Genomic DNA, 18216 nt, shown 5'->3' on the forward strand with positions numbered 1-18216 from the left:
AAAGACTCAAAACAGATCCTTGATAAACACCAACATTGACATTAAACTCATCACTGTAGCCATCTCCTACACAAACATGGCATCTCATATTAGAGTGCATGATCTGCACAGTCTTAGCAGCGCCCACTTGTGCAGCGCCCACCAGATGATTTTCTTAGGTACTTAGGTGGAATGCCTTTTCTAGGTCAATGAAAGCCAAGTTGAGGGCTTTGTTGGCTGCGATGTGTTTTTCTTGCATTTGTCATATGATGAATATGGCATTGATGGTTCCTCTACCTGGCATGAAACAGGACTATATCTCATCAGTCTGATCAGTTGTTCCTTGACTCTCTCTCAGACTTTCATTATATGGTCAATTGACTTAAGGCCTCTGTAATTACATCTATCTAGTGCATCACCCTTGCCTTTGTATAGACTGACCATGTAACTTTCTTCCCATTCTGTTGGAATACATCCTTCTTGAACAATGGCGTCAAAGAGATCATGCGTAAGAGCTACACCAATACTGCCAGTAGGCCTTGTCATCTCTGCCACTATGCCTGATGGACCCAGTGGCATTTTGCTGATTGCTTTTTCAATCATCTTAGCTGTGATGGGACACTTGGATTCTCAACAGGAGGTTCATCTGTAAGGTTGTTTAAGTTCCAAGGGAATTCTACATTTAGCAGTCTGTCATAGTGCTGTTTCCATAGCACTTTCCTGGTTTCCTCATCAATAGATAGTTCACTCTTGTCATTCTTAAATGGTTTCTCACCCATTACATCTTGATTGTCTTGACACATTTGCTTGGCAAGCTTTACTCGTGGCATGTTGAATAGTTCACTTGGCAACACGTTTGGCAGCATTATAGTCTTCCCTGCTACCGCATGCCTTCCAGTTGCTGAAACAACGCCTCTTTTCACACACTGCTTCCTCAACAGTATCGTTCCACCACCATGTCTCCTTTCGCCATTGATGCTTGCATGTCAGACCACAGACCTCAGTTACAGCCTCATGTAGACTATCTTTCAGTACTTTCCATAGTCCATCAACAGTATCTGTCTTGTTCCTGCTGTCTTTGATGCAAAGATCTCAGCAAACTCAGTATTTAAGGCTGGATCCTTAAGTTTCCACGTTCTTATGTGTGGGGGTAAACTTGGCGTTTGCATCTATGCAAAGCCTGAATCTTGAGGTCACATACAACTAGCTTGTATTGTAAGGCACATTCTTCATTGAGTATGACTGACATTTGTCACATCATCATCATCAACCAGTTTTAATTATACAAGCCATGGATTAATCCTCATGTTGAGAGCAAAGTCTTCCTCTCCACACCTGGCGATCCAGTAGGTTGGTAGAGTCCATGTTCAGAGCTACATGATCACGCTTCACGAGTATATCCCAAGAAAGCTTTGATCTGCCTTGACCCTGCTGTGCTGTGATGTTCATGCATCTGACCTGCGAGATCCGGCTTGTGCTGTGCTCAACATGACCAAGCCATCTCAGCCTGCCCATTTGGAGAACTTCAGCAATGTCTCTTTATTTTGAGCCTAGATAGAAGTCTCAAAGTGGATGTCATCTTCATGCAGGCTTGATCAGGCAGGTCCATCTTATCATGGCTCAGTCGTTATTACACTGAAGGCGCTTGACGGTGCTCACATATATTTTCTGAAACTACGATGGTACAGCATGTAGTCAATCTGTACTGACATCTCCAGATTGAAATGTGACAAGGTGTCTGTGGTGCTTCTTGAAATGGGAGATGCTTATCACTGAGTCATTTGCAACTGCAAATTCATGCACCCTTTCACCTTCTGGGTTGTGCTGACCTATGGCTTGGCCACCATGCCATTCATTGTATTCATCCGAATTGCTTCCTATATGTCCACTGCAGTCCCCATGCACAAACAATTCCTCTGAGGCTGGGACATTTGCCACCAGACTTTGCAGTTGCTCATAGAAGTCGTTCTTCTCATTTTCACTAAGGCCAACCTGGGGTGCATATATGCATACCACAGTGAACATCTTACCCACGACAATCTGTACCATCAGGATCCTAGCCGAAATCCTCTTCACCTCAAACACTTTATCCGCCAGTCTTTTTGCCAGCATGACTCCTACACCATCGGTTCCTTTATTATTTCCAGACCAGATAAATTTGCGCTTGGAGTCCTTTGCAGTCATTTTCCTGGAACCCTCATTTCTCCATCTAGTCTCTTGAAGGCAAAGGCGATCAATTGACTTGACCCACATCGTGCCAACATTTAAAGGTGCAATACGGAATGGTTCTGGGCGTTCATTGGATTTGCCATATAGGCTGGACTCTGCAGACCCGCACGCTCTGAGGCCCGCCAAGCCCGAGACATTACCAGCTGCTCTACTGCTGGTGGCGCTGCCTAGTCGACTTCTTTCACGTTTAGACATGTTCAGAAATTAGGCAGTTTTACATCTGGATGCCTTTCCTTGGCTAACTTGGACACTTTTGGCAGTCCAAGGCCTACACCGTTCATAACTAACTAGGGCTATTTAACTTTCTGACCACTACGACTGCCACTTCACCGTTACTTCTTAACTATGAAGCTCGCTGTATCAGCTACTGTCACCTTGGCAGTGAAGGCTATTTAGAGAAATAGCAATTGCCACTTAACCCAACAGCTGGGCATCAGGGAATGTCCACATGCTATTGAGCCTGGCATGGTGCATGTCTAGGGGCAGACCTCCTCTGAGTCCCATACATTTCTGCCTGAGGCAGCAAGGCACACAGTTACCATGGGTCACTACATGGTGGTAACTTTTATGTCTTGATCGTAGAGAGGCAGGGAAGACTTACAAACCCTGCTCCCTTTTCACTAGAATTAGCTAGCCAGCAGTGCAGGCTGAAAGCAAAAGGTGTCAAAACACACCGTCACTTCACACAACACACTAGATGCATAATACGACCCATTTGACCCATTTTTAACTTCATGTTGATAATACTTTTTTTCAATTCTTTTGAAATTTGGGATGAAGCATCTTTGCGACAAAGGGAACATAAATTGTAAATTTTAGGACTCGTGCACCCTTGGTGGCTTAGGGGCGGGGCAAAAACTGCCAAAAATTGTCCATATTTTAAAAATTTTCTTCTCTGCAACCACACATCTGTCAGAAAAAGTAAATGCATAGTCAGGTAGAGCAAGGTCTAAGGACAGCCTTTACCAAAATTGTGAATTTCATGATCCTCAGAGAAGAGGGGTTCTAACTCCAGAGTGGGGCCATGCAAACTTGGCATATAGTATTGTTTATGTGTAAAACAATTAAATAACATCTTTAATGCTGTTGATACTAAATTGAAAGTAAATGGATATTTAGAAGGAGCAGGTAGCCCTTTACCAAAATTATAAATTTTATGATCCCAGGGGTAGTGGTTTTGGTTAATGGGTGGGGCCAAATTGAGTATAGTGAAAATTGGATAAGTACTGTAATTGTAAATAATTTTAGAATATTTCTGCAATTTCACTGAACATTAAAGAAAAAGGCATATCTTTGTACCAGAAAGCAAAAAAATGTATCATTTTGCAATTTGAGTTTAAATTTTTTTTCAATTTATGTTCTTTTGATGAATTAACCCTATAACAGTGACTTACTTGCAGAACTGTCAGAAACCTCTCTAAAAAGTGCAGTTTTAACTTCATGGACATGAGTAGTTTGTGTATAGCTCTTATATCATTTTGTTATTCTGATATGTTACTTGTTTTGTAGGTGTTTGTTTTCCAGGTCTTGAATATGTCCATTGTTTTTTCAAATTTGTCTAGGGTCTTGGTTGCCATGATTTTACTCTCAATGGCCAATGTAACATGCATGTATTATGCAACTGAAACTTGGTAGCATTGTTGTTGTTCTGAAACATTATTCATATAAACTCAACACAATTTCATGTTCAATGGTGTTGGTCAAACGATTTCTGATACATTAAATCCGTACTAGTTCTCCGGTACCTCGAATTACCGAAATGCCCATTAGAACTAATGAAATTCCCCTTTGAATCAATTTTTTAAAGTTAAATTGAAAGATTGATTCAATGTGTAAAATACCGTCTCTGAAGAAAAAATAACATCATTTTTTTAATTAAAAAAGTCTTGTTTTATTAGAATTTGTGTTAATCTAAGGAAGGTAACTCATGTTATTTTTCTTTCATTTAGAAGAATGTGTTCAACCATTATTTCCTAATCATTATATATATACATTGCTTAAGTTGAATTAAATTAACATTCATATGTATTTTGCAATTCAAACAAATATTGTATAGGGGAAAAAATCCCATGCTGCCCCTTGAGGGCCCTTGATTGGAAAATACAAATATGTTATGTTTATGTATAAATTTTGCTAGAGTTATCTTGTTTTGAAACATCGTGAATGCGAGAAATGAACACAATTGAATTCCCTTTTACAATCACAAATTTAAAAACGTTTTATCATAAAAGATTAACATATATAAACTGAATATGCATTAATTTATATAATTAGAGGGAAATTTCGATACTTTTAGGTGGTGTTTCGAAAACTAATTCCTGGGGGCATTTCGGTAAATTGCGGGCATTTCCGAATATTCGGGGTACCCATTTACATTTTCATCGGACACAGTTGTTGTTTGTGTACATAATTATCAAATGATGCCTCGTCGGATAGATAAAATTCTACCAGTATGCCATGTGCCGAATCGATCATTTGAGCGCTTAAAATTGCGGCGATTTACAAAACGCCACAAAGAAAAAAACTAAAAATAAAACAAAACGCATCTTCACAAGTCAAGGGCTATTGATTAGTTACCTTGTTACAAAATAAAAACAATACGCAATGTTCTTGATGTTAAGAAAAGTACCCCACAAAGACCATTGTTTACTTTCTGTTTTTGCTCTTTCCAAACTTGCATCTTAAACGAGGAATCTCATTGGATGAATTAATTTTAGCTTATTGCGTCATCACCTGTCCCAAACCCGTGTTTTGAATGGTGACTGATGCGAGCATGGTGCGAGGTAATGAATCAATAACCGTTGACTCGTGAAGATGAACCAAACGCGGATAGAAACTTGAAAGAAAAACAGAAGTCGGAAAATTGAGTGGAAAAAAAACATGGCCGAAATTATGTCATTAAAAACTTTCCAGTTAAAAATGGGTCGGTCGCGCGATGGCAAACAAACTCCTTTTTAATTCTGGCCCGACTTCTGTAGAACCACTGGGCCAATTCCAACCAAACTTAGCCAAAAGCATCCTTTGGTGATTGGCTTTCAAGTTTTTCAAATGAAGGGCCAAAGGGGAGATAATCACAAAAATGCAAAAATAGGGTCTGGTCATTTAAAAATCTTCTTCTCAAGAACCACTGAGCCAGAGGAGCTGAAATTTACATGAAAGCTTCCTGACATAGAGCAGATTCAAGTTTGTTCAAGTCTTGGTCCCCGGGAGTAGGTTTGGACCACAATAGGGGATCAAAATTTTACATGGGAATAGTGAAAATCTTGAAAAATCTTCTTCTCAACAACCATTGGGTCTGAAGAGCTGAGATTTATATGAAAGCTTTCTGACATAGTGCAGATTCAAGTTTGTTCAAATCATGGCCCCTGGGGGTAGGTTGGGGCCACAATAGGGGATCAAAGTTTCACATGGGAATAAATAAGGAAAATCTTTGAAAATCTTCTTCTCAAGAACCCTGGGTCATAAGAGCTGAGATTTACATGAAAGCTTCCCGACATAGTGCAGATTCAAGTTAGCTGAAAGCTCAAGTGAGCTTTTTTGATTACCCTTTGTTCGTCAGACCGTCTTTGTGAAGTTTTCACATTTTCCAATATCAATCAAACTTGGCAGAAAGCATCCTTAGGTGAAGGGAATTTAAGTTTGTTGAAATGAAAATTCAATAAAAACCCTTCTCCAAGGGGAGATAATCACGAAGATGCAAAAATAGGTTGGGGTCATTTAAGAATCTTCTCAATAACCACTGGGCCAGGGAAGTTGAAATTTACATGAAAGCTTCTTTACATAGTACAGATTCAAGTTTGTACAAATCATGACACCCCCACCCCCCCTCCCCCACCTCCCCCCACCCCCCCAGGAATAGGATGGGGCTATGACAGGGGATCAAACTTTAACATGTGAGTATGCAGGGAAATTTTTTGAAAATCTTCTCCTCAAGAACCACAGGGCCAGGAAAGTTGAAAGAAATATAGCGCACTTGGTATGCAATTTCGCCTACATAAATACTTTTTTCTTGCATATCATTTTTTACAAAATACAATCTCAGTTTATACTTGTGTTTACTCAAATTATTCAATAAAGATATCAATATGTTGATAGTATCTTTATTTGATAAGCATAAACATCACCGTGATTATAGTATATAGAAGATGTGACGTAATGGGCCTAAAAATTGCAAACTGTTGTAAAAGGCCACCGTAAACCAGAAATAAAACACTGAAATTGTTTTACTTGAGTATGGCTATACATAAGTCCATTTGAGGAAATTTGTTTTAAGGTGGCCCTTTTGTTGAAAATGGCTAAAATACGACAAAAATTGTTCTCAAAATTTACCTTGAGATTTAGCAGCCTGTCAAACGTTACACCTTTAAATTTACGTGCCTGGTTGGCCTAGTGGTTAAAGTGATCGGTAATCTTACCTTACGCTTAAAGTATACATTCCGAGTTCAAGTCCAATATTTTCCCAATTATTTATTTATTTATTTAATTTGCTTTTCATTTTTTTGGGGGGGGGGGGGTCGTTTTCTTGAGGGAGGGGGGGGGGTTATAAATGTGATACATATATTATAAAAAATATTAGTAATTCTCATCATAACTTCCAATATTTGCAGGTTATGTCTTAAAAGAAAAGGAATTTTTTCTGAGATCACTGTAGTTCGGTTTGTTTACACTAACTTGTTCCTGTGTGCACAGGAATTTCAAACCGTAATGTGGCTGACAAAAAGTTAAACAAATACTACAAGAAAAGGGGCACAAATGCACAGCATGTAATACGTAAAAATAGGTCAAGGGAGGAAAAGAACTGTTATACAGTTTGACTTCTCTAAAGTAAATACATGTATAAAAACTCATGTAGCAACTGTCATATGATATGTAGCCAAAGCTAAACACTCGAATTATCAACCAAAGGCAAGTGAACTGATGAAATTTATGAAAGGTGCTGCAGCCATGTCAGAAAAAAGACAGTGAGCTAAGTAATGCCATATGTAAAAGGGTTGTTGTGTGATATTCATGCACCTATGAAAATATTGTACTGTTCATCATTCCACATATGAACATGGTCTATTGATTAAAGAATGACTCATATAAATGTCGTATGCAGTAATGCTAAACTGCGGAAGTTATTTATCTTGGTTAACGAAACATTAAAAACGTTGGCCTTACATTTAAAAATAACACGCCAATCTATTATTGGAAACCGGTGTTTTCCCTTTAGAGTTGGCTGTTTCGTCAGCAAAACCGCTATACCTCTTTACATGAAAGCTTTCTGACATAATGCAGATTTAAGTTTGTTAAAATGATGGCCCCCAGGGGTAGGATGGGGCCACAATAGGGGATCAAAGTTGTACATGTGAGTATGGAAATTCTTTAAAAATCTTTTTCCCTTTAGAGTTGGCCGTTTCGTCAGCAAAACCGCTATACCTCTTTACATGAAAGCTTTCTGACATAGTGCAGATTTAAGTTTGTTAAAATGATGGCCCCCAGGGGTAGGATGGGGCCACAATAGGGAATCAAAGTTGTACATGTGAGTATGGAAATTCTTTAAAAATCTTTTTCTGAAGAACCACTGGGCCTGAAAAGTTGCAAATTTACATGAAAGCTTCCTGCTGTAGTGCAGATTCAAGTTTGCTCAAATCATGGCCCCTGGGGGTAGGGTGTATGGCAAGACCTTTCATTTCACATCATGTTCCTTGACCTTGTGACCTTGAACTTGGAGTTTATTTTAAGAAAACTTAACATTTTCGAACATCTTCTTCTTTACAACTGCACATGTGTAAGAAAAAGTGAATGCATAGTAATGTAGAGCAGGAAGGCCTCTACCAAAATTGTAAATTTCATGATCCCCAAGGTAGGGGTTCTGACCACAGGGCGGGCCAAACTTGATATATTCTGTTTATGTGTAAAACACTTGAGCAACATCTTCTTTAGTGCTATTGATACTAAATTGAAACTAAATGGATAATTATTTAGAAAGAGGGGGTAGTCTTTTACCAAAATTGTAGTTTTGATGATTTCCGGGGTAGGGTTTTGGTATTAGGGTGGGGCCAAAATGGTCAGTTATTGAATATGTAAATAATAGAATATTTTTAACTTCGTTTTGATAACTATCATTCCAATTCTTTTCAAATTTGGGACAATGGGGGACATAAATTTTCAGGACTCTTTCACCCTTCAGGTCTGAGGGGCAGGGCAAAAACTGCCAAAAATTAATGGACCAGTTTTCAAGAATCTTCTTTTCTACAACCATGCATGTGTAAGAAAAACTAAATACATAGTGATGTAGAGCAGGAAGACCTCTACCAAAATTGTAAGTGATCCCCCCCCCCATGTAGAGGTTTTGACCCCAAAGGGGGGGGGGGGGGGAGAGAGACTTGGTATATAGTGATTATGTGTAAAACACTTAAATATTAACATCTTCTTTAATACTGAATTGATATTTAGAAAGAACAGGTAGTGCTTTACCAAAATTGTAAATTTGATGATCCCAGGGGTAGGGGTTTTGGTATCAGGATGGGGCCAAAATGGTCAGTTATTAAATGTGAAGAAATATAACATCTGATCACTAACACATCATGAGAACGCAGTGTGAATTTTATTTGGTTGTCTGGTTTCGACCTTAGGGCGGTCGTCATCAGAACAAGTTACATGAAATGAATTTACTGAAGTAAATAAAATGTTGCTGATGTTGCTTTAATAAAAAATCCTACGCATCAGTATAACCACAAAATAGATTCCACATCTCAACTTATTCCAACTCGAAAAAAGATTCCACATCTCAACTTATTCCGACTTGAAAAAAGATTCCACATCTCAACTTATTCCGACTCGACATTGATTATCCGGAAATTCTAGATATAATCCCATACAAAACACCATGGCGAAAATCTACAACTACACCAATTCCAGGCGGATCTTCCGAGATTCAAAAAATATCCGAAGAAAATGTAGCCATATGTAAACAACTAACTAGTCGTATTTCCTACCTCAATACACAAAAAAGGAATAACCCGAGTTTTAGAAGTAAATTCTACTCCTGAAGAAAGAGTATGGAAAACTTCTTATATTTCATTACAATGATACAGCAACCATGCATCACTTAACGGAATGTACGAGTACAGAAGAGACATATTGAAACTATGTATTACATGATGGAGATACACAATACTTCCTTCTCAGGGACCTACATGCATACCTCCATGTCTCGATTGAATGAATTCCATTGTACAATCAAGCTTCACTATTTTAAAATATTCGACAGATGAAATCAGTTCATTGATACTACATTGTGTCACAACCTAACAGGTCACAGTTAAAAAACGTCACAGTCTGCTTCAAACAACTACATCACTTCACGGACTCTATTTTATTAATGCATTGTATAATATGAATTTCTTGTTTGTAAACGCACATCTTTTTTATAAAAACTTAAGAAACAATGTTAACCATCTCATAATATTGTATGTATTTGCATTGTTAAGCAACTCCATATAATGTACAGATCTCCGCATTTTTTGTTGTTTATAGCAATGTCAGCCGCATGTTTTTACTTCAGGAAAATCATTTCATGTAAAATTGATCCGATGACAACTGCCCTTAGCTAAGGTCGAAACCAGTCAACCAAATAAAATTCACACTACATTCTCATGATGTGTTGGTGAACTGTTTTATTTCTTCAACTTTATACTTTTGGATGCAGACCTTATTGAATACCAAGTGGTATCCGCTCGTGAGAATCTTATATAATTTTAACCTCAAGGTGTTGGTCTCCAGTTTTTCATTTTGTAGTTATTAAATGCCTTAAAAATAAATCATTTTTTAACTTCTTCTTGACAACTTATCATTCCAATTCTTTTCAAATTTGGTTATGAAGCATCATGGGACAAGGGGGACTTAAATTGTAAATTTCAGGACTTCTGCATCCCTGGGGCCTTAGGGGCAGGGCAAAAACTGCCAACACTGTACAGTTCTTGTTTTATACTGTTGCTGAATATCAGAATTTAGCTTAGATATTTTGAGAACAGGAAATTTTTCTAGATTTTTAGCCCTTGGGACAAGTGATACTTTTAACTAGTACTCAGGCGACCGATTAAACCTGTGGGCCTCTTGTTTAATATCTGACCTATTCAACATGTTCAATATCTCCTGAATTATTCAAGGTAGATCTTTCATATTTTGTATATTGATTTCTTATGGCGAGACCTTTTACTTCATACTTTGGCTTTGTGACTTTGAAATTTGACTTACTTTAAAGAAAACGTAACCTGTTAAATATCTTCAGAACTATATATCCTGAACTATTTAAGATGGAACTTTCATATTCTGTATGTAGATTTCTTAAGGCAAGGTCATTATATCATACTATGATCAATGACCTGGTGACCTTAGTGTTATCCAGAACACCAAAATAATGTTAGTCATATTGGTGTTGAAGCATCTCTGTGTTATGTGAATTCATTTTCAGTTATGTTGTGATCCTTTGGGGCTAGGTTTGGGCCACAATATGGGGTCAAAATTTTTCATAGGAAGAAAGATTGTTAAAAAAGTCTTATAAAAATCACAACAGCTGAAGAATGGGAGGGCCAAGGTGATTCAGGTGAGTGATGTGGCCCATGAGCCTCTTGTTTTATGATGTAGTCTTAAGTGAATTTGGTTTAAGAATACTAAATGTTAGAACAATGAGCATATACCCTCGAGTGCCCATTAGTCATGCGCTTAAGAAAATATTCGTTTCAAGAAACAGTAAAATGTAGCTAATCTCACATGATATTTTAACTTACCATGTTAAAATTTTACTGTCCCTTTATTCAAAATATTTCAAAGTGGTTTTATCAAATTTATTATTGAGGCACAAAACAAGTGAAGTTCAATGTCGGCCATATTTGTTTAGGACCAGTAGTATTGCACCCGGATGCAGCAGTAAAACGAGGCCAAGAAAACATTTTTTATCGTTTGGTAACATTTTATTGCATTCGTTTTATGCATTTACACTTTTATACAGTGAATGGAAATAAAATATTACATGAAATCAAATAAATCCCGTTGTGCCCTTCTCCATGTGAACTTTCCTTTTCACGTGAAGAGTTTGGATGGTGACACTAGGCATATACTTATTTGTTGCCTTATGGACACCAATGCACACATCCTTGACATCCAAATAGACATTGTTAAGTCGACTAGGACTGTATTGTCTCATCTTAACATTTGATTTTTTTCTTTGAAGTCTAAAAACATTAAGAGACAGCTTGTATGGCTATACACTAATTCCCGACATTTTGAGCAACAGTCCAAATGCATAAGGACTACCAACTTTTCAATAAACGAACAATTAAAATGTTTGGCCTTATAAACCAATCGAAATACATGATAACCTTCACATTGGGTTATGCTAATTAGCCATGTGCTTGGTATGGCCACCGGTTGCGGTTCAGCACGCTTAACACGTGGTTTTACGGGGGGGGGGGGGGGGGGGGGCATCAACAAAATGGCGGGTATTTAGGGTGTATAATTGTATTACTATCATTTCTTCCTGTTTGCTTTCCATATTTCACTCATTGTAAAAATATGGATACTCTCTTTAATTATCTTCGAAAATCATCCCCTCGTGACGTGATATTTAGGCACGGACACCAACAATGACAACAAACAAAATGGCGCACGACTACTGGGCATGCACGACTTTAGGACCTTGAGCCGTAGTATACATCATGATATGAAATTATGCTTTTAGATTTCAAAATACTCCTCAGGTATGCTAAATAGGGAGTTGCATTGAGAGATTGATTGAGAAAGTCCAATCTTTATGATAATTAATCGGTTATCTCTTGTTTATAGAGTTTGACGGGGACACGGTGCTATGTCGAGTTTGCGGAGATAAAGCAAGTGGCTTTCATTATGGTGTTCATGCCTGCGAGGGATGCAAGGTGGGTGTGCTCATCTAGTTTTTCACCAAGGTTTAAGAATATATCTTCTTTAGTATCACAAAGTAATTTGATTATATTAGTGATAATAGAGACTGGAACAGAGTAGGAGCAATATATTTAGGGATTTTACCAAAGATATTTGATGTTATATTCATATCATGATGAAATCATATACTTTCCCATTGTCAGATATTTAGGGTCCCACGTGTTGGAGCCCTATAGTAATCACATTGTCTGTTCGTCTGTCAGTCCGTCAACATTGTCAGATATTTAGGGACCCGCATGAAATGTGGGAGCCCTATAGTAATCACATTGTCTGTCTGTCCGTCAACATTTTTGTTGTGATGCGATAACTCAGAGTTTCCACCATAGTTTTCAAACTCGGCACAAAAATACTCTACTCAGGAAGACACCTGTAAATTCTGGGTTCACATCACCTTGTCTGTATGTATGTCAACATCTTTGTTGTTAATCTGTATCTATTGCATACATGTGATATTTTTTCAACTGCAAATCTATACAATGGCTTTAAGAAAGCATGATTTTTGATTGAAAAATCTGTACACAAAAAGTAGTACAAAATTTGTTCTGAATATCAATTCCAGTATGGTTTTCATACACCCAGGGTTCCAAATTACTGCTCACCCATTGCATTGGCAACTATACTTTGCATGTGGGCACCCCAAATTTCCATTCTGGTTGCGCATTTGGCGACCGTAATTGTCCGATCAACATTTTTCTTTCCGACCGATCCGAGTCCTATTATAATCGAAGTTCAATTTTTGGTTGAGGTTTTGCCACTTGGCGAGACATTCCTGAGGTATCAAACCTTCCAAAATGTAAACCAGAAGTTGAACAAGGAAAGCGCCTGTTTTTACCAAAGTGGAAAGAAGGGGAGATGACGGCGAAAAGGGGATGACGTGCTGTGTGTACAAAACATGACACGAAAGGTCCAATCATTGTGACAGCTTGCTTGAGTTATAAACTTGACAGCATTGTAAAGCTGAGAAATTTCGAAATCACATAAAAAATCTGAAGAACGTGTGTTAAAGTCAGACGCCACGAAGATCATAAAGTCCATGAACTCTGATATTTTTGCTAGTTTGACGAAATGAGAGTGGAAATGAGACAGAGGGTTATTTGAAAGAATTGCGGACAAGGAAACAGAATTTGAATATGGATATTTTAATTTTTAGTGATGAGTAAACTCAGGTGACCTATTGCAATTGGTTGTCGTCCTTCGCATGTCTTGCGTTAACAATTGAACATTTTTAACTTCTTCTTAATAACTACCAGTCCAATTCTTTTCAAATATGGTATGAAACATCATAGGGACAAGGGGAAATAGATTGTAAATTACAGGACTCCAACCCCCCTGGGGCGCTAGGGGTGGGGCAAAAACTGCCCAAAATTGACCAATTTTCAAAAATCTTCTTCTCAAGAACCACACACATGTAAGAAAAACTAAATGCATAATGATGTAGAGCAGGAAGGCCTCTACCAAAATTGTAAATTTTATGATCCCTGGGGTAGGGGTTCTGACCCCAGGACGGGGCCAAACTTTGGTATATAGTGTTTATGTGTAATACAGAACAGGAAAGCCAGTCTACCAAAAATTATTTCATGATCCCGGGGTAGAGGGTCTGACTCCAGGGTGGGGACAAACTTGGTATATATAGTGTATATGTGAAATGATATATTCTTTAATGCTATTAATATGAAATTGAAACTAAATGGATATTTAGAAGTAGTAAGTGTAGTCCTTCACCAAAATTGTAAATTTCATGATCCTAGTGGGTAAGGGTTTGGTTCGAAGGTGGAGCCAAAACCATTATTGTGATTATTGTCTTTATCATCTGAAAGACTTCTTGAAGTTTGCTGATATTGTATAAAAACTAAATGCATATTTAGGAAAACCAGAAAAGGATGTACCAAAACTGTGAGTTTTGCACCCCAGGGTTTTGACTCTTGGACAGGTCCAATTTAGTCATATTGTGTTAATGTTACATAAATTATATTATGTAAAGCCTTTTTGTCAGTATAGGCTCTTTTGAGGGCAATAAGAGTTAAGAACTCATCTTGTTTTCCATGTATATGTGTACTTTTGCTGAATATTAGAATTTAGCTTATATATTCACAACACAAAATGTTTAGTACATGTAGTCCTTGGGACTATAGTGATACTTTTAACTAATACTCAGGTGACAGATAAGGTCTGTGGGCCTTTTTGTTTTTCAATTATAAGGTTCCTAAATTTTGGAATGAGTAGCAAGCAATTTTGACTTTGTTGCAACAAATTTGTTCAACCATGGTTCCTTTGACTTGGAAAAGGGTTTTAAAAAATATTAGTGAAATACTTTGTTTCAGTTGAGAACTGCTAAGCAGGCCCATGGGCCTTTTGTCTTCATGTTCATTATTTATGTTGAGAGAATAACAAATGAACACATTTCCAATTATGATTGCTATCAATAGCAATTAAAGCTCTATTCCTAAAGGATAAAGAAAACTAGCTAAATTAATGCTTAATATTTAAGATTTATACTTTTCATTAGACTTGTTAATACAGTGTACAGATTTGCTCTTGTAAGGGTAAATTTTACGCTCATTGTGATGTCAATTGATTTATTAATTGCTTGGTGATTTAAAGGTAAAAGAAAAGTTAATAAGTCACTGTGTCTCAAGATGTAAGTTGGATAAATCGTTTTTATATAGTCTGAATATTTTTCAGGGCTTTTTCCGTCGCAGTATTCAGCAGAAAATTCAGTATCGACCATGTTTAAAAAATCAACAGTGCAATATAATGAGAGTCAACAGAAACCGCTGCCAGTACTGCAGGTCAGTACCATGATGGACCAGTGGTTGAGATCACATTGATTAAGTTCAAATCCCACTTGGGAAAAATGGTGTTATTAATAGTAAGAAACAGTAATTGTGGCATATTAGTCGTATTGAAATCATTGAACAATGGTTGTGTGTATCCATTTCTCATGTTATCTTTCTCATTAGACAAATTTGTCTCTTATTTGTTATGGATATGTGAAAATTAGGGCTGCAACGGGTACCCGAAATAACCGAAAACCACGGGTCGTGTTGTTCGGGTCGGGTTCGGATCCATTTCTCCGTATTTCAGTTCGGGTTTGGTTTTAAAATAGAACCATTATGTCGTCAAAATCCTCAAAGGTGGCTGTATTTTTATCAATTGTTTAATGATGGCATTGTGGACAAAAGTGTAAATAATGACAGTATATGTAAGATATATGTCTGACAGGACGCATTGAAAATATGCCATAGGAGCAACATCCTCAATTACAAAACATTGTAAGCATGGATGAAAACGAGTAAAAGTCACAATGTTGTTTCTAGTACCATGGATGTCGAGTCTAAACCTCGGTCCACGTCCCCCGAGTAATTATTGTGACAAAACACAATAAGGGTTTTTGATTTTAACTGTATTTTAGATTTTTAAAATAGTTATATAGACCCGAACCGAAATACCCGAAGCCGAAGTAAAAAATTTAGAACCGTCCCAACCCGAAAATTTTTTGAACCGTGACAGCCCTAGTGAAAATTGTACATAAGGGACTATATATATATAGTAGTTAAAGGGTTATTTATTGCATATGATATAATTGAGAATTGTGATATATTTTGTATTTTGGCCATTTTCATTGATGTTATGGATGTGAATGTCAGACACTTTGACCCAAAGACATACTTTGACCCATAGGCACTTCAGCCCAGACATTTCGGCCCCATAGACACTTCAGCCCATAGACACTTCAGCCCAAAAAGTCCAAATTTATTCTGTCCAAGACACTGGGATATATACACATATTCACTCTCCGTGATCGTTTCACTCATGTGCTTGGTTTTGCTGGTCATGTTCAGACCTGGTTAATGTAGTTTCCCTGGATGATTTTCCTTTTCTGTGAATGCCAAATTAGAGTTAAATGTCATTTACCAAGTTCTATTTTTTGTATTACATTTAATGTAGGTTAATTATATAGGCCTACACCATCTTTCTATCATGTTTGCAATACCGACAAATGAAATTCCCAAACATCACTTGCAGAAAATAAAGGTCTTTAAAAATCTATAAATTCCAAGTAATTCCTATGATAGAAATTTTATAATTTATTAAACATTTCTTACGACCTCTACTTGCATAGCATCTTTGCTAGCCAAGGTTGACGATCCACGATATTTCTCTATAGAGAAACACCGTGGATCATCACCCTTGACTAGCGAAGATGCTTGCATAGTAGATAATAGATATGGCGCTAGCATCCTAATCTTTTTTAAAAGATAAGCTTGTATTATAGTACATCAACACTATGGCCCAATGACACTTCGGCCTCATGACATTTCAGTCAAGAGACACTGTGGCCTATTTTCCCCCCCTTTGCATATCACTCATATTTTTCTCCCAACAATATATAGAATATTGACTTTTAACCTAATATTTCGGTAGAGAAACACTTAATAATAGGCCTTTGCAATTGGTCTGCGCCTGTTCGTCGTGCGTTAAACAATTGAACATGTTGATAACTACTATTCCAATTATTTTCAAATTTGGTATGAAACATCTTTTGGACAAGTGAGCGAAACTAAATTTAATATGTGTCATGAACACGGGTAAGCATAGGTAACTGCGATAATGACTTGAACACACTCATTTAAAAATTGTCTCGGAAATTGTCCAGCAGTAGTACCTATGCATGACAACTGAAAAACAAAACTACTATCGGCTGCAAACTTCCGCGAATGTTCGTTTGCACACTAACCAAATCTTCATTCGATGGGACTTGCTATCAACTGCAGAAAATTTTGTGTACCATGTGACTTTTGTGTGTATTCATGTGTGTGACATCATATTTCTGTGTTCCAGAAAAAAAGTTGTAGCCAGCATTACATGCATGTTTGTAAACCGCTCAACCTATTCAGTCAGCAAAGAACCTACCATAACACATATGAAACTATTGTAGATATACTTAGTACGTGTTTTACAAATGCACAAGCACAGAATATGCATTTTTTAGAAAAGTTCGAAAACTTAAAGAAAAAAAATTTCATGCATTTACATATTGTATCATATGTGGACAACAATAAAAGGACAATGATTTATTAATTGATCAACCAGATTTTTTTCCAAATCAATGAACTAAAATGACCAAACTGTTTATAATGCCACCCTGAATATAATGCCAAAATAGGCTGGAACAAACGCTGGTGATATAACGAGGTAACACTGTACTTTCAAGCAGATTAATTTTAGTGTTTAAAGTTACCAACTTTCCCTTAATTACATGCTTGAAAACATTTGCATGTAAAAGAAAATAGTGAGAAGATTATTTAGAAAGTAGATATAGTGTGGTATGCATAAATCATCTGGAACACCTCGGGCCTTTCACTGAAAACACTGTGTTTTTCGGTGAAAGGCCTGAGGTGTTCCGGATGACACATAAACTCTACATTGTTAGGCGTCTATAAATAGCCCCACCCACGTCAGGGGAATCCCAACATGATGTATCAAATCGGATGCAACTGTCTAATTTTAGGGCTAAAAGAACGTAAAACAACAAATTACTAAGAGGTACATATTTGATATTTTCAATATCAAAGGAAAAGTCAAATATTGTTGATATCGATTTTTTCATCCATGTTTTTAAAGGAAGTCAGCCATTATGACGATGTAGAGTACTACCTTAAACTTATGGCACGGTACTGTTGTAACAAAATACACAGCTTTACACAGATAAGATCACCGATGATCTGAAAGTTTGAACTGGTCACTTGAAATGGCAGAGTGATGCAGTTGTTTGTAAACACTGATATAAAATAAAATAATTTTGATTAAAACAGGTGAAATAATGTATGACATGTCATACAGCCGCATAACTACAAACATGTGATGACTTAATAGTATTTTTACAAGATGGAAAAAAATTATCGTAATTCGGACCATACAACTTTAAATATCTTCTTTAATGCTATTGAGAGGAAAAATTTGGACTGCCGATGTGATTTGGCGTTTTTCAGAAAAGGAAATGAAAGTGGAACAACTTTGATAAATTGTACCTAAATATTACCA

General features: G+C 37.1%; 1 protein-coding gene across 5 annotated transcripts in view; it reads left to right on the forward strand.

Moving 5' to 3' along the window:
• LOC125679482 (uncharacterized) overlaps positions 1-18216 on the forward strand; it is a 109398-nt gene that overhangs the window by 23090 nt on the left and 68092 nt on the right. For all 5 annotated transcript variants that reach the window (XM_048918735.2, XM_056154396.1, XM_048918733.2 and 2 more), the window contains 2 exons: positions 12037-12125; positions 14854-14960. In XM_048918735.2, coding sequence (XP_048774692.1) covers positions 12037-12125; positions 14854-14960 — 196 coding nt within the window. The remainder of the gene's footprint in view (positions 1-12036; positions 12126-14853; positions 14961-18216) is intronic.

This window comes from Ostrea edulis, chromosome 2 (assembly GCF_947568905.1).
Source record: "Ostrea edulis chromosome 2, xbOstEdul1.1, whole genome shotgun sequence".
In the NCBI taxonomy this organism is placed as follows: domain Eukaryota; kingdom Metazoa; phylum Mollusca; class Bivalvia; order Ostreida; family Ostreidae; genus Ostrea; species Ostrea edulis.